The 27,871-nt window shown below is 43.1% G+C and overlaps 2 protein-coding genes and 1 non-coding gene across 3 annotated transcripts; 2 read left to right on the forward strand and 1 right to left on the reverse strand.

Annotated features, from left to right (window-relative positions):
- Window positions 1-1,326: 1,326 nt before the first annotated feature.
- LOC141618228 (uncharacterized) lies at window positions 1,327-2,898 on the forward strand. Its single transcript, XM_074435334.1, has 2 exons — window positions 1,327-1,996; window positions 2,042-2,898. Exons 1-2 carry the CDS (start codon window positions 1,327-1,329, stop codon window positions 2,896-2,898), a joined length of 1,527 nt encoding a protein of 508 aa, XP_074291435.1.
- A 7,833-nt stretch (window positions 2,899-10,731) lies between these two features.
- Window positions 10,732-10,838, forward strand: LOC141625868 (small nucleolar RNA R71). The gene has a single exon (XR_012535615.1). It is a non-coding gene; the product is annotated as a small nucleolar RNA R71 (small nucleolar RNA).
- A 15,491-nt stretch (window positions 10,839-26,329) lies between these two features.
- LOC141618229 (replication protein A 70 kDa DNA-binding subunit B-like) lies at window positions 26,330-27,871 on the reverse strand. Its single transcript, XM_074435335.1, has 6 exons — window positions 27,631-27,871; window positions 27,407-27,506; window positions 27,184-27,311; window positions 27,014-27,092; window positions 26,818-26,929; window positions 26,330-26,512 (listed from the first exon to the last, which is right to left on the reverse strand). Exons 1-6 carry the CDS (start codon window positions 27,869-27,871, stop codon window positions 26,330-26,332), a joined length of 843 nt encoding a protein of 280 aa, XP_074291436.1.

Here is a 27,871-nt window from a genome sequence, read left to right on the forward strand (position 1 = left end):
TGATCATGCTAGCAAGGTTGTCAATCATACCAACAAAATGAAACATGATGAACAAATGAAAGTAATTAACAATAATTAAAAAGGGATTAAGAGAATTATACCTATTAATGATTCCAATAATAAAGCAAAGAATAAAAGAAGTACTTGATGCTTGATTGAGAGGTTGTCAATCTCCCAATAATAACCCAAATAATCTTCAATTACCCATGTCTGGTGGCTAAGGATACTAGGCACCTCTCTAAGAACAGGCCTTTTAAATACTTTAATATGTGGAGCTCAGCTCCAGGTTTCCAGGAAAAGGTGCAGGCTGTGTGGAATATCAGAATTGAAGGTACTAAGATGTATAGGGTGGTAAAGAAATTAAAATTGTTAAAACCTGTTCTGAAAACCATAAACAGAGGCCATTTTTCAGACCTGGAAAATCAAGCTGACTTGGCTGAAACACAACTTTTTCATGTTCAAAGGCAATTAGCTAAACAACCAGGGAATGTGGCGATGATCCAGGAAGAATATGAGTTGCTTCAACTCCACAAAAATCTGCAGAGCTCAAGAATGGAATTTCTTAAACAAAAAGCTAAAGCTCATTGGATCAAGGAAGGGGATTGTAACACTGCATACTTTCATGGTGTGATTAAGTCAAGGAGGAACCAAAACTTTATTTATCAGATTGAAGATCATAGGGGTAAGTTGCATGATGATGAGCAAGGGATACAGTCTGCCTTTCTAGATTACTATCAGATGCTACTGGGAACAAAAAGCCTGTCCAATGGAGTTAATCATTCTATTATTCAGCAGGGCTCTGTTTGTACGACCCAGCACAAGCATAGGTTGCTACAACCAGTCACAGCTGATGAGATCAAGGATACCATGTTTCACATTCCAAATGATAAAGCCCCTGGACCTGACGGATTTTCAAGTAAGTTTTTTAAAGATACTTGGGACATGGTAGGGAGGGAGGTTACTGCAGCTATACTAGATTTCTTTAACTCAGGATCCCTTCTTAAGCAATTGAATGCAACAACTATCACTCTAATCCCTAAAGTTGACAGGCCTACTACAGTCTTACAATATAGGCCAATAGCGTGTTGCAATGTCATTTATAAATGCATATCCAAGATTATTTACAACAGACTCTCAGGTGTGCTTCCTGACATTATATCTCCTAATCAAGGTGGTTTCATTCATGGGAGGAGTATAATGGAGAATATTTTAATTTTTCAAGATATCATCAGACTGTATGGGAGGGGGTCTGTGTCTCCTAGATGTCTCTTCAAAATTGACCTTCAAAAAGCTTATGATACAATTGAATGAGAGTTCTTAAATCAGATGTTAGTTGCCTTGAGATTCCCTCTGAAGTTCAGACATTACATTATGCAATGTGTGACCACAGCCAGCTATTCACTAAACCTTAATGGCAATGTGTTTGGTTTCTTTAAGGGGCAACGGGGATTGAGACAAGGGGATCCACTTTCCCCTTTACTCTTTACCATTTGCATGGAATACTTGACAAGACTGATGGCTCACACCACAAGGGATAATGGATTTAGGTATCACTCGCTGTGTAAACCTCTGAAACTCACTCACTTAATGTTTGCAGACGATCTCCTTTTATTCTGCAAAGGAGATGCTAAGTCCATTATGATCATCCTTAGGACGTTTTCTACCTTTTCCCGGGCCTCAGGGCTAAGGATGAGTCAAGGAAAGTCTAATGCGTACTTTAATGGTGTCAAGTCTAATATCAAGGCTGAGATTCTCCAAATTTCTGGTTTTGTTGAGGGTCAATTACCTTTCAAATACTTGGGGGTGCCCATCAAAACCACCGGACTTAATTCTCAGGATTGCAAACCCTTGATAGAGAAGATAGTGAGCAAAATTAGGGGTTTGGGGGCCAGGAAGCTTTCTTACGCAGGGAGATTGGTCTTAGTGAAGGCAGTGCTGAAAACTTATCATACTTATTGGGCTTCTATGTTCATTCTGCCAAAAGGGGTTATAGCTCGTATATAAACCATATGCAGGAATTTTTTATGGAATGGGGGGGTAGATTATACCAGAACCCCCTTGATTTCATGGGATAAGATATGCAAACCAAAGACTGAAGGAGGCCTCGGGTTGAAAGATGATGCAATTTGGAATCAAGCAGCCATTGGCAAGCTTGTTTGGTGGATTTTTGCCAACCCAGACCAACTGTGGGTGAAGTGGGTCAACCATATATATATAAAGCAAAAAACTTGGATTGATTATTCTCCTCCGCCTGACTCTAGTTGGTATTGGAGGAAAATATGTCAAACCAAGGGCATGTTTGAGACGGCTTATCGTCAACAGGCTTGGAAAAATCAAAAAGGCCTAGATTATACAGTGGCGAAAGGTTATGACTACCTTAGACACAGAGGCGATAAAGTTCAATGGTTTGAGTTGGTCTGGCACAAATGGTCTACTCCTAAGCATAGCATTCTAGCATGGCTATATCATCACAATGGCTTAAATTTAAAAGAAAAATTGCAAAGATTGGGGATCATTGAGGAGGATACCTGCTGTATTTGCGGGCTTGCATCAGAGACCAAGGAACATCTTTTCTTTAGATGCCAGTATAGTATGAAGGTTATAGAGGCAGTCGGAACCCGATTAAACATCCGGTTACCTACACAGAATTTGCCCCAATCGTGTCGGAGTTGCAGTGGCTCAAAGAACAAGATTGGGATCTTGAGTGCCATCATCAATGCATGTATGTACAACATCTGGAAACAGAGAAATGCGAGCAGACTTGAACTTCAGATATTGCGACCTACGAGTATTGCTTCCTCCATCGTAGATGAGCTCCGAATCCGTCTTATGGGGTTTGCTTCGAGTAAGGAGAAAGATGAAGATAGAAGATTAATTGAGAGAATCATCAGGAGCTGATTGTCGTTTTTTGGGAGAGGATGAGATTTGGGGATTTGTTGTCTGATGATAGGGTTTCCTATTTTCTTTTGTTGTTGGTATATCAATTGTCAAAGTGGTTGGGTTTCCTATCTTTCTTGTTGTTTAGTTTTTGGGTTGTTCCGGAATGGGCTTGAATTGGTTGTAGGGAGAAGGTCTTTTCTTGGGCCTTTCACTTGTAATTGGTGACGGTTTTTCTTTTATATAATATTACTTACATTTTATCAAAAAAAAAATCTTCAATTACCCAAAATAAAGGATGAACAAAAGAGAGATTAAGGAAATAAAACTTGTATTAAAACTTGATTAATTGTTGATTACAAAACTAAAGAGAGATTTGATTGATATTAACTACTCTAATAATTGATAAGAAGAACCTCCTCTTCTAATTAGACTAATGGGGTATTTATAGTGGAAATTAGGTGGATGCATTAGGGTTAACTAAAGGCTAAATTAGTAATTACACTTTTGAGATTTGAGTAGGGAGACGCCGGTATTTTTCGAAGGAAGGGCTTCTTTCTTTGAAGCTTGAAGAAACAGATTTGTGCTAGACTGGAATCCGTGCGTCTTAGGCACGGGACGGGCGGATTCGTGAGCCTCTGCCCGGGCGTCTTTGGGAGAAGACGCACGTCTTCTGGAGCTGCTGCCCGGGCGTCTTTGAAGGAAGACGCACGGATTATCGTGTTGGGGACGGCCGGATTCAGGACAATCCGCACGGATTGCTCCTCAGTCTTGTTTCTTCTTCTTTTCTTCCCTTTTCTTCGTAAAATCCTTGGGGATTTCCTTGTGGATGCAAGGATCTTTCCTCAACATTGCTCATCTACTATAATATGTACAAAGGCCTTCTAATCTTGTCTCTCCTTGATGCTTGGTCATTGAATTTAATCAATTTAGTCTCATTTTGCCATGAAAATGCAAGGTTTGCACTCCTTTCCTACCAAGGACACAAAACCTCAAAGAATATGCAAAACAAAGAACTAAAGACAATAAATGACCCAAATATGCACTAAAAAGCATGGGAACAAGGCTAATTCGGGGGCTAAATATGCGCTAATTATGGTCACATCAAATATCCCCAAACCGAACCTTTGCTCGTCCCGAGTAAAGAGGTGACAAAGACTAGGACCATTATTTAAACTAACCTAATAACATAGCCGATATGAGACAATTAGCGGGTCTCACTCCGCCCCTTCAACTCACAACAAGACAACCATGAGGTAGGATGCCTTCTTGCAAGGCAAGTTGGGTCTTGCCAAAATGGCGACACATCCAAACATTAAGCACACAAAATCAATTAATGGATGCATCTACAAAAGGAATAGCCACTTCCTCATCAAGTGGCGGAGGCAACTAAAAGAGAACAAATTTAAGAGCATATAATCCTTCACAAATACTAGTTCAACAAATTACTAAGGCTAAGAGGATGGCACTAAATCACCTCCAAATGGTGTTAAACTAGACTACTTTCGTCCTCAATTTCCAAATGCTTTCGTCAAGAGCGATCGGATGGTATGGAATGATGATCTCTATGATTCTAGTAGCATATGACATGACAAGTCTCGAATTATCTACAAAAGTAAAGGTCATGGATCGTCCCAAGCTCGACAAAGTGGCTGGACAAAAAGGCTTTTTGGGAATGAAATGCTCAAATCGTTATAAACAAGGGTGGATATTACTAGTATTCAAAATTGACCTCATTCAACTTTCACATTTCAAAAATTAGAGATGGGGTTTGTCCCTTCCGTGCTAATGTCCTTTGCTTTCGCCAATCGCTTATTAGGCAACCGGTTAACCTCTAGACAATAGCTTTTCGGGGTGATAGTCACTCTGTCTCTGGGCGGTCAAATTCACAACCGTGTGGGGGCCCAATTCAATGGATCCCTCTCCAAAGCACATCGAAGTGGTACGCCTCCATCAAAACAACTAAAATTCTCAACATTTCAACATTTCATAACATTTGAGGTTTCCTTGGCAATAAATTACTTCCACATAACAAAATCTTTGAAATGAGCACTTCAAACTTATTGATAGAAAGTATTTTTGGGTTGCCTTATCACAAGGTCAATCAAGGTCACCAAGACAAGTTAACCAAGTCCACATCGCATCACGGGGTTGGAATAGGTGACTCACATGCAAACCCTTGACTAGGCTTTGGGTCATGGGTCAAAGACACTAGTATGACACAATCTAGGGTGTTTTACAACCATTCTAGTAGGCAAAGTTTTAAGTTAAAAAAGTATTTGTAATGGCTTAGTTGCTCTTGTCAAAGTTCTCAATTAGGTACTTTTCAAAATATTTCATCTAAATGCAACTACATGCCATGATGCAACTATTATATACATCCTAATGCAAGTGATTCTACCAACTAATATGACATATAGACTAAATGCAAGTCCTAAGTTCACATTGTTATACCGCATCAATCAAAATAAAGCCACATAGTCATTAACATAAAGAGGAAAAAGGAGATTGGAAAGATCATACCATGCGTCTTCATGATCCTCGTGTCTCGGATGTGGCGTAGTCAATCAATGTGAACAAGGATAGAATAAACACAATATATACAACAATATGTACATGACTACACTAAAAAAGAAATGAACTTGTTTTTGGGTTTTTCAAATTTCAAATTTTTATGGTTTTTCGAATTTTTTCAATTTTTTTGGATTTTTGAATAAAAGTTAAGTTAGAATTCTCCATCCCCACACTAATATGGGCATTGTCCTCAATGGCCAAAATGATGGGAAATTATGCAAACATGATGCATGATTTCTACACTAAATGCAAGCTACACTAGTCTAGACTACATGATGCATGGTTTTTGTTTATGACGGAGAGGATAATTTAGATTACCTCCCGTTGTGTATGCATTAACTTCCCCAAACCGATCTAGACATTATTGCTAATGTCCTAAGGTTGGGTGTAGTTCATGCACACACTATGCAATGCATGAAACTAATTTTGTCATTTTGGATTTTCAAAAGGTGGGAACAATAAAATGAGAACACCTCAATGGGGCCGAGGTGTTAGTCTTCTATGGTGCTAGGACTACTCCAACAATGATCAAGATTAATAAATAAAGCAAAGAGAGAAATAGACAAACCTCAAGAGGGTAGGAGCCTCTAAAGCTTGCTAATCTTCTATCATATCATCACTATCATCATCTTCCTCACTAGAAGTGGATTCATCACCACTTTCTTCTTCACTTTCTTGTTCACCTTGCTCATCATCCTCTTCATTACCGACAACCTCATTATCACCCGGAACAACCCTAGATGCACTCGGAAAGAAGACTTCCCTATCCTCCCAACTAGGCAAAGGACATGAAGGGTCAAGTAGTCCTTGCCTAGCTAAGTGAAGGAGGGGTGGATATTGGGCTAAGTAAGCATTTTTTCGATCCTCGAAGGCTTGCTTGTGCATCTCTTGCATGAGAAGAGTCAAATAATCATTTCTTGCTTCAACACCTTCGGGCTTGAACTCTTGGTACTCGAAAGGATAGGGTGGTGTGACAATGGAAGAGGAGGGCATTTCAATTTCACCCTTTTGTTGTCGGATAATGTACTCGGCCTCTTTTGAAAGGGGAAGTAGATAGTTGATCCGGTGGACACTCAATCGACAAATCTTTGAAGGCAAAGTGAAAGATCTAGCCTCACTTGTGAGCCATCCATACTTGGTGTCAAGAGGGTTATGGGTAACCCACTTGTACTTGTATATCATAGTATTAATATCAATGAGATGACCACCCTCTTTCGCCTCATACTTGCTATCCTTGTTGAAGTTTGGATCAAAGTATTTAGCTAGAATAGTGACTAGGCCTCCATTCACAATAACGGTAGTGCCTTTCTTCCCACAGCCGATATTTAGCCATCTATCCACCAAAAGCCTTAGAGAGTTGAAAGGCTTGGTGAATTCCCTTCCAATGTTCAAAGCCGACTCAAGAAGAACAAAATCGAGTTTGGTGAAATGGTTGGTGTCTTTTCTTGCAATGATGGTGTTCCCTATGACCTTGTGCCACACTCTAATGCCCGGATGGTGGACTAATAGAGCGCGACTAGCATGAAAGTCCTCAAATTTCCTTCCGGAAATCGCCTCCCAAAGAGGGTCGGGGTCATAGTTGCCAACATTCTTAAAATAACTCGGTGAATCACTAAGACCCAAAGCTTTACCCATTTCCTCAAAGGAGATGCGCCTACTAACATTAGCTAGACGGAACTCGATGGTCTCCATAGTCTCAACCTTGTTAACTTTCAAAGAACTCAAAAATTCTAAGGTAAGGGAGGGGTATGTCAATTCTTTTGATTCAAACAATTTCTCCAACACCATGGCTCTAAAGAAGGCTCTAGTTTGCTCAAGGACACCCAACTTATCTAAGGTATCTTCACAAATAAACTTGGTGGATAGAAATGATTTTCTAGCAAACTTGGCAAAAGTGTCCCTATGGGATTTGGAAATGAAAATTACCTCCGGATAATTCGAAAGTTGAGCAATTTCCGGAGTAGAAGATGTTGTTGCTTCCATGGGAGGTTGTTGTTGTTGCATTTCCAAGTTTGGGCTAGCTACCACCATAGCCAATGCTTTCTTTGCTTGAAGACTCTTTTGTCTTGATGAGAGTGCATTTGCCTTTGGTGCCTTTGCCTTTGTTGCTTTTGTTGCTCCCTTAGTCCTTGCCATTGATGAATAAACCAAGAAAAGAGTGAAAATCTTCAATTTCTAGTGTACCCAAATCGATTTAAAGATGAAAGGCTTTGCCTTTATGAATTCAAAAATCGACTCAAAGGTTGAAGATTTTGTGCTTGGTTTTGATTTTTGTTGAAAGAGGAGTGATTGATTTGTTGTTAAAAGGATGTTTTGATTTGATTTTGGTGAATGTTGTTGAGGAATCTTGTTTTTGTGATGGAGAGGATGAGGGTTTTGGAGTTATGGGGTTTATGAGTAGTGTTATGAATGAAGGAATGAAGAAATGAATGTGGGAGGGGGTTTATAAAACCCGAAAAATTTGAAATGCAGGGGCAAGACGGACGGTTTTTGCTCGGGACGGCCGGATTCGGCTTGTTCTGGGTTGGGAAAAACTCGCCTAAAGACGGGCGTCTTTCAGTGAAGACGCTCGGATTTGCAAACGCGGGACGGGCGGATTCCTTTACAGGGATTTTTCTTGTTTTTCTCAGCCAAGAAGATGGGCGTCTTCCTTCAGGACGGGCGGCTTTATGGAGACGGGCGGATTCCAATGCAGGACGCCCGGATTCATTGACAGTCAGAAATTTCAAAAATTCAGCTCATAATGGACGGGCGTCTTCTACCCAATATGCCCGGATTGCCTGAGGACGGGCGGATTCTCCTGAATCCGCTCGGATTCGACCCCTTTTTACCCGGATTCAGTTCCATCCGTGTACATTGCATATCCCTTGTCATTTTTCCATTCTTCTTCATATCTCATGTTCTTCATTGTTGGGGCACTACTAAGGCATGGATAGCCTAGGCAATTGCCATCCCCACACTAAGCTAAAGCACTACACATTAATTGAAATTATTAGTCCCTCCCTCACTTCTCTCAAACATGATAATTATCTTAATCAAAGTATAAAAATCCAAAAATGACAAAAAATGCAATATAAAAATTGAAATGCAAGTTAGGGAGTTAGAAATATTTACAAATGGTGGTTTAGGGAGGACTCCACCAAACTCTCATTCTTGATGAGATGTCAAGGGGGCATATTCAAGGTGTTGTTGATGTTGCTTAACACCTTGAAAAAGTAATCAAAAGCTTGTTCATTGTCATGATAGAGGTCTTCAATAGACCTTGGCCCTTGTTGTCGGTCTTGATCAATGGCATTACCAATGTAGGGATTAAAAATCCTTTCAAATTCGTCGTCCCAAAGACCACAAACTTCATTAAGTTGATCATTGAAAATCTCTTGATTTGATGGAGACAACTCTCCCATTTCCTTTTCTTGGCCAATAAGGCCATATTCTTCATTGCTTGACTTTGGTGAACTTTGCAAGCTCTCTTTGTCACAATTCACTTGCTCTTTGAATGGAGCATCTTCAATTTTCTTCTTCCATTGGAGTTCCGACTTCTTCCTATCATCCTTCCGACTATAATGATCGATCATAAAACACGGTTCATGTAAACGGGGAGCTCTCATAGTCTTGTCAAGGTTAAAAGTTATACTCTCATCTCCCACTTCTAGAGTGAGCTCTCCATGTTTCACATCAATCACCGCACCCGCGGTGTGTAAGAAGGGTCTTCCTAGAATGATCGGAATGTTGGAATCTTCCTCCATATCAACAATGACAAAGTCCACTGGGATTAAAAACTTCCCAATTCGTACGGGAACATCTTCCCATATCCCTAATGGTGTCTTCGTCGATCTATCGGCCATTTGGAGTGTGATATTGGTGCATTTAAGCTCTCCCATCCCCAACCTTTTACTCACCGAGTACGGCATAACACTCACACTAGCTCCTAGATCACATAAGGCTTTGTTGATCGTGGTGTCGCCAATGGTACACAGTATTGAAAAGCTTCCCGGATCCTTGAGTTTTGGAGGTGAACTCCCTTGAAGTATTGCACTACTCACCTTAGTGAAGGCGATAGTCTCAAGCTTCCGGATCGACTTCTTCTTTATGAGGATGTCCTTCATGTATTTCGCATAGGCCGGCACGTGATTGATTAATTCCGTGAAAGGAATTGATACTTCCAAATTCTTCACAATTTCTATAAACTTTCCAAGTTGGCCATCAAATTTGGGCTTGGCTTGACGACTTGGAAAAGAAAGTCTAATCACAATGGGCTCCTGCTCCTTGACCTTGTCTTCATTTTTCTTTAAAATTTCTTCTTTTGATGATTCTCCATCTTTGGAGTTTTGCACAATTTCTTCCTTATCACTAGCTTCCACAACTTCATCCTCAACTTGCTTCTTCGGTGCTTCATACTTTGTACCACTTCTCAAGTGAATGGCACTAACCGTTTCATGCCTTGGGGGATTACTTTGAGGTGGTAATTGCCCCTTTTGCCTTTGTGAGCTTGAAGATGCTAGTTGAGTCAATTGGGTTTCCAACATCTTGGTGTGAGCTAGAATGTTGTTGATGGTGGTTTCCTTTGCTTGACTATCTTTTTGCATTTGAGTGAAAAATTCTTGTTGATTCTTTTGCATTTGGAGGACCGCTTTTTGAACATCAAAACCTTGGTCATTTTGTTGATTGTATGGATTTTGATTTTGGTAACCTTGGTTTTGGTTGTAAAAGGGTCTTTGATTTTGGTTTCTCATGGGAGGTGGGGTGTATGTTGTTTGAGGGTTTTGAACATTTTGGCTTTTGTATGAGAGATTTGGATGGAATTTGGTGTTTTCATTGTAATAGTTGGAATAAGGGGTACCACTCTTGTATGCTTGGAAAGCATTCACTTGTTCATTTGTTCCCCTACATTCACTTTGGTCATGTCCCAAAGTTCCACAATTCTCACATATCCCACTTGGGATTGATGAGGATGCCGTCATGGCATTAACATGATGCTTTGGTGATTTTGAGACTTCTTCAATTCTAGCCATAGCTTTTTCAAACTTCAAATTGATTGTGTCAATGTGAGCACTAAGTTGAGCACCCAATTGAGTAACGGAGTCTACTTCATGCTTTCCTCCTCTAGTAGCCTTGCGAGGTTTACTATATTGTGAGTTATGGACCGCCATTTCCTCAATTTTGTTCCAAGTTTTATTGTCATCAACTTCGGTGAACATTCCATTTGATCCCATGTTGAGAATGTTCCTTGAATCTTCATATAGACCGTTCCAAAATTGTTGTACCAAGAACCACTCGCTAAGTCCATGGTGAGGACATGAGCGACAAATTCCCTTGAACCGCTCCCAAGCTTCATACAAAGATTCTTCATCCCTTTGCTTAAAACCCGTAATTTGAGCTCTTAGCATGTTAGTCTTTTCCGGTGGGTAGAATTTTTTGTAGAAAGCTAGAGCCAACTTCTTCCAAGAATCAATTCCGAGAGTGGCCTTATCAAGGCCCTTCAACCATTGTTTCGCGGTGCCAATTAGAGAAAAAGGAAATAAGACCCATCGAATTTGGTCTTGAGTTACACCGGTTTGAGAAATCGCATCACAATAGTCACAAAAGGTTTCCATATGAGAATGAGGGTCTTCACTAGGCATCCCCCCAAATTGGCTCCTTTCGACTAATTGGATAAAGGCGGATTTGGCAATAAAATTTCCGGTCAAATGTTGTGGTGTGGGAGTACCATTGGGTAGGTTCTCCTCAGTGGGTACGGAATGTGATGAAAACTTAGGCATTGTGGGTTGATTTTGTGTGGTATTTTGTGTTGGGTTCTCCTCACCTTCTCTTGAAAAAGGGTTGATGAACTCAATAGTTGGTTGAATATCCACAACCTCACTAATACCTCTCAAATTCCCCCTAGCAAATCTTCTATTGGTTGTTAAAGTTCTTTCAATTTCACGATCAAAAGGTAACAAATCACCTTGTGGCCTTCTAGACATGCAAAATATCAAACAACTCGAAAATAATTAGAACAAACCTTGAGGAGTTTTACTTCCCCAAGGCAAAGAAAGACACAACTAATAACAATATAAGAAAATCTAAATCAAGATAACACCGTCCCTGGCAACGGCGCCATTTTTGGTCGGACTAAATCTTTTCGGTAACTTGTTGTTAGGAGCACCTAGACCAAAACACAATTTATAACTTCACAAACAACTCTACAATTAGTAAAGAGGCAAGTAAAGGTCGGATCCCAAGGGACGGGAATTGAGATGAGATTTCTATTGAAACTAGTGGTGTCTTAGGGGTGTCACAATTTGGGTTGATGTAGAAGGTCACTAAACTAAATAACAATGAAAGTAAATAAGCAAGATGAATTGAAAGGGTTGTAAACAATTGATAAAAAGCACTAGGGTATCATGGGGTCATAGGGGAATCATGGGAATTGATCATACAAACATGTTCTCAAATTATAAGCAAGCAATTATTGTTGTGATGGATTGAGTTGGGTTATGTCTTACAATCCTAGGAAATTTTGGGTCCCGGAGCCGAATCGATTAGATTGTACAACACCTACAAGTCGACTTAATCTTCCCTACTCAACAACATGCATGGTCTAATGAGACTCGAGTTGGTTTATGTCTTACAAGTCTCATTGAAAAGATAGGTGATGGGTAAAAAATGCAAGGATTCATAGGCTCACATTTCATCAAACATAACATGTGCATGAGTTGAGATCAAAACAAGCAAGCAAATAAACCATGAAAGCATATTAATTTAAGCATGAATCATTCCCCATGTTGGTTTTCCCTAATTACCCATTAACCCTAGCTAGGTCACTACTCACTCATTATCATGTTGATCATGCTAACAAGGTTGTCAATCATACCAACAAAATGAAACATGATGAACAAATGAAAGTAATTAACAATAATTAAAAAGGGATTAAGAGAATTATACCTATTAATGATTCCAATAATAAAGCAAAGAATAAAAGAAGTACTTGATGCTTGATTGAGAAGTTGTCAATCTCCCAATAATAACCCAAATAATCTTCAATTACCCAAAATAAAGGATGAACAAAAGAGAGATTAAGGAAATAAAACTTGTATTAAAACTTGATTAATTGTTGATTACAAAACTACAGAGAGATTTGATTGATATTAACTACTCTAATAATTGATAAGAAGAACCTCCTCTTCTAATTAGACTAATGGGGTATTTATAGTGGAAATTAGGTGGATGCATTAGGGTTAACTAAGGGCTAAACTAGTAATTACACTTTTGAGATTTGAGCAGGGAGACGCCGGTATTTTTCGAAGGAAGGGCTTCTTTCTTTGAAGCTTGAAGAAACGGATTTGTGCTGGACTAGAATCCGTGCGTCTTAGGCACGGGACGGGCGGATTCGTGAGCCTTTGCCCGGGCGTCTTTGGGAGAAGACGCACGTCTTCTGGAGCTGCTGCCCGGGCGTCTTTGAAGGAAGACGCACGGATTCGTCGTCTTTGGGACGGCCGGATTCGGGGACAATCCGCACGGATTGCTCCTCAGTCTTGTTTCTTCTTCTTTTCTTACCTTTTCTTCGTAAAATCCTTGGGGATTTCCTTGGGGATGCAAGGATCTTTCCTCAACATTGCTCATCTACTATAATATGTACAAAGGCCTTCTAATCTTGTCTCTCCTTGATGCTTGGTCATTGAATTTAATCAATTTAGTCTCATTTTGCCATGAAAATGCAAGGTTTGCACTCCTTTCCTACCAAGGACACAAAACCTCAAAGAATGTGCTAAACAAAGAACTAAAGACAATAAATGACCCAAATATGCACTAAAAAGCATGGGAACAAGGCTAATTCGGGGGCTAAATATGCGCTAATTATGGTCACATCAGAAACATCATGTTTTCGTTTTCCCGAAAGGTGAGCTTTGTCCTCTTGCCGAAGAAGTTGGAGCCATTGGTGGGTGGCCGGGTTGTGTTCCGGTGCTTCCTCCGACTCGGTTGTGCTACAAGGAGAAATTCCGTTCCATGTTGGGCTTGTCAACAAGCCAAGTCAACTTTCTTCTTGCTCCACATGGTGTGGACATGTTAGCTCTTATCAACATCTTTTCAAACCGATTAGATGCTAATGTCTCGGAGGTGGCTAGGAGAAGGGCTCTTGCATTTTGCCTTGTCCATGTGTACCTCTTTGTTGATGTCTTGAAAAAGGAAGGGCCGAGATGCCATGGTAGCATGACTCTTATCCATGTGATTGAGTAAATGGAGCATGGTAGAGATCCATCGTGGTTGGTGCTTGGAGAGATTATCCAAGCTTTGGATAAGGAAGGCTCTTGTGGAGAAGCTCCTTCTTTCGGATCGCCAAGGATCCTCCAAGTGTGGCTATTGGAGAGGCTAAGGTATGTAGAGCCTCCGGTTAATCCTTCTTCTTACTCCTTCCGTCACCTCACTATGAGGAAGAAGTTGTACCCGGATAGTTTTGCTTCCACCGAGGCCTATTGGGCCGCAAGATTGGCGGAGGAGGGTGGTCCTCACATCCGTTGGGTGGTGCCGTGGTGGCACTTGAGGTCCTTCACGGGGTTGCCCGCTTCGGGTGCTAGTCCTCGTTCTTTGATGGTGGTGGGCTTGAAGGTTGTTTCCTTCATTTATCCCGAAAGGCTCATGAGGCAAATGGGGCGTCAACAAAAGGTGCCCGCTCAAGATACTCTTGTCCAAGAGAATGTTTTCCGGAACTCCGAGCTTGTGGAGTTCTTTAAAAGGTGGTGGGCCACTCGGCCGCTTTGGGAGGTACCAAACCCCGCTGCCACGACATGGGTGACTCCCGCTTATATCAAGTGGTCACATGCTCCGTCCTTGGAACAGAGATCCAAATTTCGTAAGGACGAGGTTGTTCACTTGAAGTACCGAGAGGTTGGCAAGGCCAACCGTGCCTTATTTGAGGAGTATGTTGATGGAGCTACCCTCGATGTGATGAGACCACCGAAGAGGAGGAGTTCCGGTCCCAAGAATATGGTGGGCCGTGCATTGGCCCTTTTTGGGTCGAACATGGGGTCTTGTGCTAGACCGGAGGCCGTTGCCGTCTTAGATCCGTTTAGGATCCGTTCTGAGGAAGAAGTCCATGCTAGGCGGGCCAACAAGAAGAACAAGGGGAAGATGTACCCCGAGGGAAAAGGCAAGGGTAGAATGGAAGAGTGAAGACCTCCATTACCCACTTTATTATTATGTTGTATTATTGTTGTAGGTTTTTATTATGTTTTACTAGCTAGTTATTGTGTGTTTTGTGCTAGTTTTTACTATGTGAGGTGTGTTAGTTGACACCTTAGCTTTGACAAGTTGTAGACTCGTCGAGCTTTATTTGTTGTTGAAACTGTAATCCCTCCCATTATTAATTAAATAAGAGGATTGCTCGTGTCGAAAATTGTGAACGTTTGTTTCTTCCATCCATTTGGTAAAGGCAATTCGATTTGAATCGTCCTAAACATTTGCACTTGGGAAAGTGGTATTTTGTGGAAAGGAGAAAGGCTCATTTTGTATTTTTGTGGAAAAAGGGAATGATTTTCCCTTTCTCTTTTTTTGATGGGGATGTTTTTTGTGTGTGGGTAATGTTTTTTTTTTATTGTGGGGATGGTTGTATCTTTCTTGTGTAAGAAAGGACTGCCTACGTATTCACCTGAAGAGGTGAAATCAAACCATGATCGTAGTTCGAAATGTTTTGTGAATTTGATTGGGTTTTGTGGTTGTATCCCTCAGGCATAAGAGGGACTGCCTACGTATTCACCTGAAGAGGTGAAATCAAACCATGCTCGTAGTTCAGGGTTTGTTTTGTTTTAGTGCAAATGGACGTTGCCTTTGATGGATCAAAGGACATTCGAAACGGGCAAGGTGTCGCGGCTTAGACTCGATAAAACATGCAATTTCAAATCAGAACACGTTGAGGAACTTGACTTGAAAAGGGTTGAGGTCGTTGCTAGTTGTAAAACTAGGCTAGGTTGTTGGTTTCTAGGGTTCAAGGGTAGTACTTCTTGAGTTGGTCTAGGTTGGTCGGGTTTATAAACTCCTCCCAGTCTAGGTCACTCAGTCTCACTGCGCCCCCTGAAAGTATTTTCTTGACCAGGTATGGCCCAGCCTAGTTGGGTTTGAATTTTCCCCTCGGATCGACGGGTAATGGTGCTCGAACTGACTTGAGGACCAAGTCGCCCTCCTGGATGTTTCTGGGTTTAACCTTCTTGTTGAATGCCCGTTGTATACGTCGTTGGTATAGCTGGACGTTGTGCAAGGCGTTGAGTCGTCGTTCGTCAAGGAGAGTGAGTTGTTCGTACCTTCGACGGGTCCATTCTGCCTCAGGGACTTGACTCTCCAGTAGGATGCGTAGAGAAGGGGCCTCTAACTCTACCGGTTGAACCGCCTCCATACCGTATGCTAGGTAGAAGGATGTGGCGCCTGTCGGTGTTCGAATGGAGGTTCGGTATCCCCAGAGTGCGAATGGGAGTTTGCTCGGCCAATCGCGGTAGTTGTCTTGCATTTTCTTGATAATGGTGACAAGAGTTTTGTTCGCTGCCTCCACCGCTCCGTTGGTTTGGGGACGATAGGGGGATGATCGATGTTGGTTGATCTTGTACTTGTCCAGCAAAGCTTGAGTTTCCGCCCGGAAGTGAGAGCCTTGATCGCTGATGATTTCATGGGGTACCCCATATCGGCAGATGATGTTGTTTTGAATGAACTTGGCCACTTGTTTGGCGGTCAAGACTGCATATGACTGTGCTTCCACCCATTTGGTGAAGTAGTCGATGGCGACGAGGACGAAGTAATGCCCCTTGGTGCCTATCGGGTTGACTTTCCCGATGATGTCGATGCCCCAGGTTGAGAATGGCCAGGGTGATGTCATGGTGTATAAAAGGGATGGTGGTATGTGTTGTATGTTGGCGAAGATTTGGCAATTATGGCAATGTTTGACGTAGTTACGGCAATCAGCTTCCATGGTGGTCCAGTAGTAACCTAGACGCATGATTTTCCGTGTAACCATCATTGCGCTCATGTGAGGGCCACATTCTCCGTCGTGAACCTCTCCCATGACCTTCTTGGCTTTGTGATGGTCAATGCAAAGGAGGAGAATTCCTTGGGGTGTTCTTTTGTAGAGTTTATTTTGGTTTATCACGAATTGTGATGCAAGTAAACGGATGGCTTTTTGTCCTCTTTGGTCAGTGTTGGGAGGGAATTCGTTTTTGGTTTTGTAATTGAGGATGGCTTAGTACCAAGGTTCATCATGGCTTTCCTCGTCGTCGATAATGGCACAAATGTGAGCTGGCTCGCTCCGTCTTTCGACATATAGGGGCATTGACGTCATGTCGTCGGGTATGTTGACGAGCGCGGCAAGTTTTGCCAGGGCATCAGCAAATTGATTTTCCTCTCGTGGCAAGTGGAAGTAGTCGATTTGGTCGAAGAATTCGGCCTCTTGATTGATCTTCGCTCGGTAGGGAGCTAAGCTGTCAGATCGGATTTTCCATGATCCGGATACCTGATTGATGATGAGTGAGGAATCGCCGTGGACCCTCGGTCTCTTGATGCCAAGTGTGATGGCTGCTTGTAGGCCGATGAGACACGCTTCATATTCAGCGGCATTGTTGGTGACGGCGAAGTCTAGCTTGATCGAGATCGGAACATGTTCTCCCTCTGGTGATATTAGAAGGATTCCTACCCCGAAGCCTCTCAGATTAGATGCACCATCAAAGTATAGGTCCCATGCGTCGGAGTCGGCACAAAGGATGTCTTCGTTAGGAAGTGACCATGTGTCAGTCGTTGGATCCTTGTTGACGGGATTTCTTGATAGGAAGTCAGCGACTGCTCTTCCATTGATAACCTTGAGGGGTACAAACTTGAGGTCAAATTCGGACAGCATGAGTGTCCATCTAGACAGCCTTCCGTTTAGTACGGGTTTTTCGAAGATATATTTAACCGGGTCCATCTTGGAGTAGATGTGGACCGAGTAGCTGAGCATGTAATGTCGCAGCTTCTTTGTTGACCATACTAGGGCAAGGCATGTCTTTTCCAGTTGGGTATACCTCGTCTCGTACTCAATGAACTTTTTGCTGATGTAGTAGATGGCTCGCTCTTCGTTGCCAACTGTTTGTGCTAGCATTGCTCCCATGGCCGTGTTGGTGGTATGATCGGGTATAGGGATAGAGGAATCCCCGGTTGAGGTGGCATGAGGACAGGAGGTTTGGATAGGATTTCCTTTGTCCTGTCGAAGGCCTTCTGACAGTCGTCGTCCCAATCGGTGTGATCGGAGGCACGAAGCTTTTTGAATATTGGTTCACAAATCATAGTGAGCTTGGCAATGAAGCGGTTGATATATTGGACCTGACCGTGAAATCCCCGAATCTCCTTCTCGTTCTTAGGCCGAGGCATTTGTTGAAGGGCTTTGATTTTGGTTGGATCAATCTTAATGCCTCTTTTGCTAACGACATGTCCCAAGAGTTTTCCGGAGGTGACCCCGAATGCACACTTCTCAGGATTTAGTCTCATGTTATATTTCCGCAGACGAGCGAAGAATTTTCGGAGGGCACTGATGTGGTCGTCCCGTTCTTTCGATTTGACAATCATGTCATCGACATATACCTCTACCTCCTTGTGCATAATATCATGTAGGAGAGTAGTAGCGGTTCTCTGATAGGTCGCTCCGGCGTTGATGAGGCCGAAAGGCATGACCGTGTAGCAATATGTACCCCACTGTGTAGTGAACGCGGTCTTGTGCATGTCTTCCTCAGCCATCTTAATCTGGTTGTACCCGGCATACCCGTCCATGAATGATAGGAGAGCATGTTCGGCAGTGTTGTCCACCAGAATGTCAACATGTGGCAAAGGGAAGTCGTCTTTTGGACTCGCCTTGTTCAGATCCCTGAAGTCGACGCAAACCCGAATTCTCCCGTCTTTCTTCGGTACAGGAACAATGTTGGCCACCCAATCCGAGTATTCGGACACTTTGATGAACCCAGCCTTGAACTGTTTATCCACTTCTTCCTTGATTTTTAGGGCCCACTCCGGACGCATCCGGCGTAGCTTCTGTTTCACGAGTTTAGCTCCGGGTTTAATGGGTATCCGGTGCTCTGCAATTTCTCTGTCAATCGGGCATATCTCTCGTAAGACCCGGCGAACACGTCCTTGTATTCGTGGAGGAGGTCAATGAACCGTTGTCTTTCCGAGGGGTCCAGGGTTGTCCCTATCCTAAGTTCTTGAGGTGTATTGTCGGTTCCTACGTTAATAGGTTCGGTCTCCTCAATGATGGGGGTTCTGGTTTCCCGTTTGTCAAGTTCTTTGGCTAAGTGAGGTGGGTAGTCACTCAAGTCAAATTCCTCATAGTCATTCAGAATCGCATTGCAGTTAAATTGAGGCGAGTCATAAGCAAACTTAGCGTTCATTAAGTTGACACGAGCAAAAAGCTCGAAAAGGACAGACATCTCGTGGTCATTCAGAGGCGACACAACAGAGAAAGCGGCCCTGGAACAGGCTCCAGGTTGTCACCTTTCATGGGAGTAGGGGTGACCCTAGTGGACTCAGCCTCTGAATCAGCCACGACTTTGTGATAAAACATTGGGAAGGGGACCTTGACTGGGACATCCGGAGTGTTAGGAGCTACGATAGACTCTGACTCCGACTCAGACTCAGACTCAGATCCTTCTTCACTTCCCTCCTTGAACATAGGGCCTTCTCCAGTTGTTATCTTGAGAATGCGGCCCTGGCGATCGGTCCACTTGACGGTCTTTCTCCATACGGGTAGCTTTCTCAGTCGATCGGAGATCAAGGCGGTTGGATCGAATCGGGTTGTCCTTCGGGCGATGTTGATAATGTCCTCATAGTCGATTTGTTTGACGTTATCTTCCCCAAATAGGAGTGTGATGACTTGTCCGTCAAGGCATGGTGACGGTTTGGACTCAATTGATGCGGCTTCGATGTTGTCGGGGATAAAGTAGCGATCTGGAAGACTTCCACTCCCGGGTATCTAGCCCCGGCCACGAGTCATAGATTGGCTCCGGAAAGCCGTGATATAGTTCAGACTCTCCCTCAGGGACAAAGTATCCATTGAGAGTCAGGTGGTAGGGACGGAGGATGACTCCGTGCTTCTTGCGTTTTCGGATTAGGAGGTTCATCTCCCGGATATCTTGGTCGATGAGGTTCACCCGGTCCAAAGGGAATGTTGGGGACCTTAGCCTGTTTTAAGGGAGGCAATGGGTCCTTTAGTGGATTGAGCGGCAAACCCGGGAAGTAACCCTGACGCATCATGATATGGTTGACCGTGAGGTTGGTGAACGGGTCACACTCAGAGGTTGCCGATTCATTAGTTATGGCGTTTACGGCTTGGAAACCCCACATTTCATTGTCGTCCTCCTTAATGGCTTGGGAGGCTATCCCCCTTCTCATAACTGCCTTGATTGGGGAAGCGGGAATCGTGATCGTTTTCCCGTTGAAGGGGACCCTGATCTTTTGGTGGAGCGTTAATGTGACCGCCTTGACGGCGTGAATCCAGGGACGTCCCAGGAGCATGTTGAAGGACGCGTCGATGTCGACCACTTGAAAACACGTTTGTCTTTCTAAGGGTCCGGTTGCGACGGTTAAAGTGACTAGCCCAGCGACCTTGCGACGAGTGCCGTCGTAGGCGCGTACTCCTTGATTTGTTGGGATCAAATCAGATTCCTTGACACCCAGCCTGTGGGCAGTTTTGAGAGTGATGACATTCACGGCGGAACCGTCATCCACGAGGACCATTGGTATATTCTTTTGGAGGCATTGTACGGTGATGTATAGGGCCAGGTTATGATTGGCTCCGAATGGAGGGATGTCCTCGTCGGAGAAGATGACCGGGTTACTCAGATCAGGGGCGTCCCTCGTCATGTGTGCCACTATTTCTTCTGGGGAAGAGGTGGAGGGCACGGTTAATTTTCCCAAGGCCTGTAGCAAGGCCTGTCGATGCTCAAAAGACGTTGCGATCAGCTGCCAAATTGAGATTTCGGCTTTTGCTTTCTGGAGCTGTTTCAGGATTGAGTTCTCGGGGGCCTTTGGTTGGGTGTCCACTTCCGGGACGGCTTGGTCATTCGTTGTTGGAACGACCGTTGGGTTGCTCGGATTTTGATAGGGACGTCCGGACCGGGTGAGATGTCTGATTTCTTTCGCCCGCTTCTCCTTCCCTGGGATGATATAGACATCCTCAACATCATCCCACCATATATCGTTAATTTCAGAGTCTCGAGGATACCTTGGAGGGATATTCCTCGGTGGGTAGTTCTTGTGGGGAATATTTTTGTGAGGGCGATTTTTATGGGGGTAGTTATTTTGAGGGTAGTTATTTTGAAGGTGATTATCTTGAAGGTGATTTTCATGAGGTCTATGCCAGAATGGTCGCGGAGCAATCCATCCTAAGGTGGGTAGTTTTGAATGTTTAGGGAATTCTCCCATAGGCGCGGTGTTGGGGGATTGAAGATGAGTCGACAGTGGGCATCGTCGAGTCGGGTGATTCTTTTAGAGAGGCTGGCTATGGCCTCTTCAACTTGCTGAAACATAGTGAGCATAGTGGCAGCACTAAACATAAACACTCCGTCTGAAGGATCCTTTTCCAAAACATTCACCTCGTCGTCAATCGACAAGATGAGGTGAGAGCAGTCTAGGGTTGGCTCATCGTCACAGATGGCGTGAATTCCCAGAGGATTCGTCTTATTGTTCGGCTTAGTTGGTGGGGGTATAGGCAAATCTCCCTTCTCAATCATGTCTTGAATGAGGTGCTTGAGTTTGAAGCAATTTTCGGTATCATGCCCTTTCCCTCGATGATACTGACAGTAGGCGTTGGGGTTCCAAAATCGGGACTTTTTGGCGTCGGTCGGATCCGGGGTGGGTCCGATCGGTTGTAGCTTCCCTTGGTCCATGAGCCTTTTCAGGGCACTTGCATAAGTCGACCCTATGTTGGTGAACACTCTTTGGGGGCGCTCGGTTTTCTTGGCAGATGGTTCGGCGAGATTGACCTCATCAATCTTGTTTGTCTGACCATAAGGGCGAGATCCGGTTGAGGTGGATCCCTGATAACCCCTGCCAGTGGTCTTTACTAGGACACCCTTTCGGAGGTCGTCCTCATTACGTGTCCCCAAAATCTGCAGATCTTGAAAAGTTTTGATATTCTGATACCTCAGTAGGTTGGCATAAACCGGGCGGAGATTGTTGACAAACTTCTCGACCAGAGTTGATTCACTCGGCTTACTGACCAATTGAGTATTCACCCTCCTCCAGTGGGTTAGGAACTCAGTGAACCCTTCCTTGTCGTTTTGGGTTAACACCTCGAGAGTACGGGTGTTGGCCTGGATTTCGATGTTGTCGGCATACTGTTTGGCAAACTCAACTGCGATCTCATCCCAAGTAGTAAGGTTTTTCAGGTCCAAGGAGTAGTACCATTGGCGAGGAATCGGCTCCAAAGAGGATGGGAAGATCCGGGTAAAAAGCTCATGTTTGACCCCCTTAATGGCCATGTAGTCTTTGAAAGCACGGATATGGTTGAGTGGGTCCTTCACTCCCTTGACCTTAGGCACATCAGCCAGGGTGAAGTTGTCAGGTAACTGGTCCCCAACAGGTTCGAACCTTCGGTTGTTTTCAAGATGGATGTTGTTACCCCGGGCTAGGAGCTGTTCTTCCAAGAGTTTGACCTCTTCTCGGTTTCGATCGGAGGAGGGTATTATGTTCCCCAGTTTCCTTGTTCTCCAGGGCGTCGATACGGGTCTCGACGCGATCCAGGGTGACCTTAAGAGCGGTAAGTAGGCTGGCTAGCTGACCAGTTGTGACATCTCTGTTGTTATCATTGTTGTTGTTGGACGATGCTGAAGACTGGGCCATGGCTCTGAGGCAGAAAAACGGCTCACATTACAACTCAATCCGACACGGTTCCAAGACTGAACGCAGACAACATAGAGGACGAGACAAAAATTGACTCAACAAGATGGGGTGACCGTGTGTGGTCCCTCGGTGCTGACTCGATTTATGACGTGACGGTGTTTGACCGAACCTTTGACACGAGTCCAATCATGACGGCGCGACGCCATTGGACGGGTCTCGTGGTGAGACGACTCATAAATAAAGACCCATAAGTACGTTTGCTTTGACTCGATAGACACGAGGCGGAATTGGAATGGTGGACTGAAGTTTTCGAAAATAGAAATTTTCAAAAAGATTCATTTGTCGCTTTTAAATGGGCGGCTTCCGAAGATAGAAATCTCCGCAAGTCAATCAGTTTAAAAGGTTGTCTTAAGTTTATTTGCAAAAGACGGTTTGAGTTTGAGTCGGCTCGGAAGACAGTGCATTGTTTCCCAAGACGGTTTTGAAATTCAAAATTGTATGTTTTGAAGATCAAGTTTGAAATGTTTGAAGAGGTCTCGGGGACGGTGCATGGTCCTCGGGATCCCGAAAGTGTCTCGAGAAAAGGGTGTGTGCTTTTCTCGGGTTTTGAAAGAGCCATTGTCGGCGCTAAATGGGTTAAAATCCGTGTCTAGACGCGGCGATTATAACGGCGTAAAAAGGTGATTTGAAATGGTTATACAAAACCGGGTTTGAAAATCGTCATTACGACGGCCTAGAAAGGCGTGTTGAAATGGTTATACAAAACCGAGTTTGAAAATCGTCATTACGACGGCCTAGAAAGGCGTGTTGAAATGGTTATACAAAACCGGGTTTGAAAATCGTCATTATGACGGCCTAGAAAGGCGTGTTGAAATGGTCGGCGAAACACCGAGGTTTAAAATGTCCATTATAACGGCGCGAAAAGGGTGTTTTTGAAAGTTTGAAAATGACACGGAAGGACTTATGATCAAGTAGCACATAAGCACTCACAGTTCATTATATTATGCATTATCCTGACACGGGTTTTGGCTTAAAAGGGTGGGTTACACACCAAGCAATCGAACCCCGATTTGCGAGAGGGATACCAATCCAAACAAAATGTGTAAGGAGGGTGCCCTAGCCTCGTGCTCGAAAGTGATGAAAGCTCTTTGACGAAACAGAAATGTGTAACGTCAACGGTATGCTTGACTCAATCGGGATTCGAAACGCGGGGATGAGAAAACTCATGCCGACGAAACGAGCCAATTGGTCGAAAAGGGTTAGGTTGTTGGCCCGGACAAGGAACCCGACCGTGACCGTAATATCAATTAATGCATTCCAACCAAGACCTCGTTCGAGTCTCACCATCTAGGGATCACAAAGACGTAAGTGTCCTAGTTTTCCCCAGCGGAGTCGCCAATCTATGGACATGGCCCACCTGCAGGTCCGGTTCGATCTGCGGACATACAGCGGTCTTTTTGAAAGCCACGCTCGGCGGCGTAAAGGTGCTTTCGACCGGATCATTTTAGATCGGTCGTCTCGGTAAGGGTCTCGAAACGATTAGAGATGTTCGGAGTCGCCACCAAGCATTTGTGGGATGCCTGGAACCCGTTCGAATTCCACTTTATACCTCGGTCAAATCGAAGCACAAAGCAGCGTTTGACATAGGTACTAAAGATAAGGAAATCGTCCCTCTTTAGCATCCTATCTCTAGAATGACTCTCGTACGCCCTGGATAAGGTCGTCCACTATCCAAAGTTTCTGAGTAAGAGGTGAAGGTACGTATTGGGAAGCCTTTTAATCAGACACCCAATCCCGCCCGCGTTTAGCGGCCTCTACTGATCGATCTTGGTTGGTTGAATGCAAAAGTTGATAAAACGGTTTAAATGCATGAATGCGCATCCAATAATTTAAACCTAACATGTGAGAGCTTTCTAAGTCGGTTGATTTAATCCAAGTATCAAGTATAAGATGTCGAGTTGGATTAATGGTTGATTTGCATGCAAGACGGAAATTAAACATCCATTTACCGTATTAGGTTTAGGGTGCATAACATGATCCATTTGTCTTAGTAAGGCATTTTGCAAATATAGTTTGAACAGTCGTCTGATCCGTCCTATATCCGGGTTAATCGGAGTCGGGATCGTCCTGGACTAATGGTAGAAGGGAAATGTGCCACACTGCACCGGACGGCTATATGAGGCGCGAGCCAACCCGGTGTAAGGGGCCTCCCTCTGGTTTTGAAAATGAGAAATGAAGAGCCTGTTTAGGCGCGGGTTAGCCCACGGTTTATGTGCCGTGTTCTGACCTTTTAGAAAACGTTATAAAACGTGTTGAAAATGGGTATTTGAACCCGGTTTGATTTGAAAGGGTCGTTTAGACCGCATTTGTTGATTTGAAGAACTAGACTCGAATAATCATCATTATTTGATAATATTCGGTGTCGGGTTCGATTTGACAAACCTGACATGAATAGTTTTGAAAAATGATTATGGACTAATTGTTTTAAGTCCATTTGAATGTAATTAGTCGATACTCGTCATCGTACCCGGGTTAAAATACGGCATGGTATGTAGAACCAAGGATGATTTTGTGTTGGTGACTAACATGTTTGTTTGGAAATGTAAAGAAATGAAATAAAAGGCTTTAAAATACCTTCTAAATGTCATTAACCAAATATTATCACCGAAACACGGATTTAATCGTCTTGGTATGAGGAACCAAGGGTGAAAAATGCTTTATGGTTAAAACATGTGAAATGAAACAAAAAGGTTTCGAAAATACTTGAAATGGTAAAAACCGATTACAAATATGAAAAATGGATTAAGGGAAATGACGAGAACAAACACGGTTGATTTCTGGTCTGAATACCCCATTTAGGCGCGGGCCAGTTGGCGGCCTAAGGGGCTTCTGCCTCAGACCAAAAATCAGTTTTGGCTCGTTTATTCCATGTTTTGGTTCATGTTATGCATGTTTTAGCATGTTAACTCCATGAAAACATAATGAAAGAGGATTTTTACACCCTCATACTTACATGTTTGGTTATGGCGAGTGACCGACGTAAGTGTAATAACTCGTTTGATCGAAAAAAACTTGGTTTAAAACCGTTTTGGTAAGTAAAAGAGTGTTTTAAAAGTTTAGTGATGGTGTAGTGGTCGAAGTGGTCGGTCAAGTGGTTTAATGCACGATGACGGTACCAAACAATGTGTAAGGCTCGTGTTTACGATCGGTAGGTCGTAAATACGCGTCGGATTGTGACTTTAGAAGTCGAGTCGAGAATTTTAAGGGAGAAAAGAGGGGGCGGACACTCGCGTAACTCTCAAATGGGTGGCATTTGAGGGGTATTTATAGGAGAATGAGTGGTTGTGAAAGTTTTGAGCGACGTGGCCACCTGGGCTGCTCAAAGAGGCGTGAGCCACGTCGCGGGTCTTCGAGCTGTGTTGTCACTTTCACAACAAACGCAATCATGATTTGTTCTATCCTAGGTTTTGTAGTCACATGTTTGGTACTTGACCATTCATGAATCCGGGAAAACTTAAGGTAGAAGGTTTGAAATGTTTGTTTTTGGTGGTTGACTCGGTTTGACTCATTGTTGGAGTCGGGATTTGAATTTTTGAGTCGGTTTTTGGTCCGGTGTCGGTTTTGACTCTAGTTTGTGTCATTGCGACCCCGTCGTCGTGCATTAAACACTCCAGGTACTTTTGAAATGTTTTGAGATGTTTTATTTTCGAAATCGTTTTAAGTTTTCCGACGTAAACTTGTACACAAACTGTCGATCAAACGCCGCGATTCCAAAACATGTTGTAGTCCGATAATCATCGGGTGTTTGTTGGAGTCTCAGCAGATACTGGGTATCTACAGATACTTACTTTGTCTAGCATTGCATATAGTTCTGAAGTTGTTTTGCCCAACATTTTCTCAGCGTCTACATTGAATGCAGTGAACATGAAAGAGCATGTCTTGTCTATAGCTTCAAATGTGATTGTCATCCTTTGTTAAGAATTTTGAAGCATTTCAGAGTTCATTTTTTTAGTTTTATTATATCAGACGTTATTTCCAACAAAATGATTGGGAGTGATTACCTGGGTACAGAAGTGACCCCTTCCCGCTTACATGTTTCGCACTTGTAAGTTACATTTAGTTCATTCTTGTTGCCTGTCCCGCACCGATCACAACCCAGGTAGAAGCGCACATCTTTTCTGTCAAATTCAGGGATGTTTACATGAAGCCAGTGGCATTCATCTTGTAGCGTGCCTGTAGCCTGTGTACATTGCCAATGTTGTAAGTAGTAGTTTGAGTGTGAACATACCATTTTTTTTTTTTGAAAAAGTTTTTTGCATACATTTTGAAAAAGTCCTTTTTTAAACACGACCAATGATTTGGCAGTTGTAAGTTAGCATTCTCAGGGTTATTGGTTACTGTTGTAAATTGAATCTGTCATTTATATGTTGTTTTAGCGTTGATTGTAAATGTAAACCTTATCTGTTGTTTGTGTTCTACGGGTTTTGAAAGTGTGCTGCCACCGTAATCCAAGTTAATAATGTGTTCTTGTCCAGTATTGCTCACCTTTTTAGCTCGCAAGTTTCTTATGGTTGTTGGGTTGTGGCTTTTTTTGGGTTCACGAGCTCCTCGAACCTGTTGTTGTTTAGCACAAATGGAAGCAGTATTTGTCGTTTTCCTGTTCACAATCATGCATAGGAAACGATTATATTCTAGTTTTTTACATTGGGAAAAGTCAAAGTACCCAGTTTAGCAATCTCACCAAGCATGAAGCATTTCAGTTTTTTCTCCATCAGGCTTGAACTTCACAAATGTTGTTGTTGTAGTAGATAGTGAGAAGCCTATCGTTTTTTTAAAAATACAACGGTGTCATTTTTTTTTCCAAGTATAAAATTCCTAATGAACTTGGTTGATATATGTGTTTATGCATACCTTTGTGATTTGATGGTTTAAGACATGTGAAACCAATAACTGGAAAAGTTTCTACAATTGCCCTAAGTTGTTCCCCTTCTCTGGTCGCCAACTCTGCCCAAGCTGTGATAACCAGTGGTTGTTCTGTACTGTGGTATAGAGCAACACACATTGTTTATACATTGGCATTAAATTTAGCCATAAATTCTACTTCAGTTTTGGAAGTAATCATTAGTTTTATTACCTCGCATCCATCACCACCAGCTCACGCAGGGCTAAGATTCCTCCATCTGCCTGTGGCACTTCTTGCAGCATTTCCACATATATTAGGATAGCAACTACATCTACAGATAACCAAATTATGCATGAAATGAATAGTCAATTGATAGGCAACTATTGAAGCGTAAACCAACATTCGATCTTTTGCAGAATAACACAGACATGAGGAAGTTGATTATTAGTGCTAACCATATCTGTCATCAGCTATGACCATTCTAGGAATGGCAGCAATGCTTATATACTCAGGACCCACAGGAGGCTTGCATCCTTCAACAGGCGTGATAATGGTCTGAGTACCAAAGGCAAGTTGATATGGATGTTCATCATCTCTGCGATATTTTTCAAGAAGCATCTTGATCTTTGCATTGCAGATCTCATATTCCATTTTATTGAAGATGACATCTTCATATGCTGCTATATCGTCTTCCAT

This window comes from Silene latifolia, chromosome X (genome assembly GCF_048544455.1).
Source record: "Silene latifolia isolate original U9 population chromosome X, ASM4854445v1, whole genome shotgun sequence".
In the NCBI taxonomy this organism is placed as follows: domain Eukaryota; kingdom Viridiplantae; phylum Streptophyta; class Magnoliopsida; order Caryophyllales; family Caryophyllaceae; genus Silene; species Silene latifolia.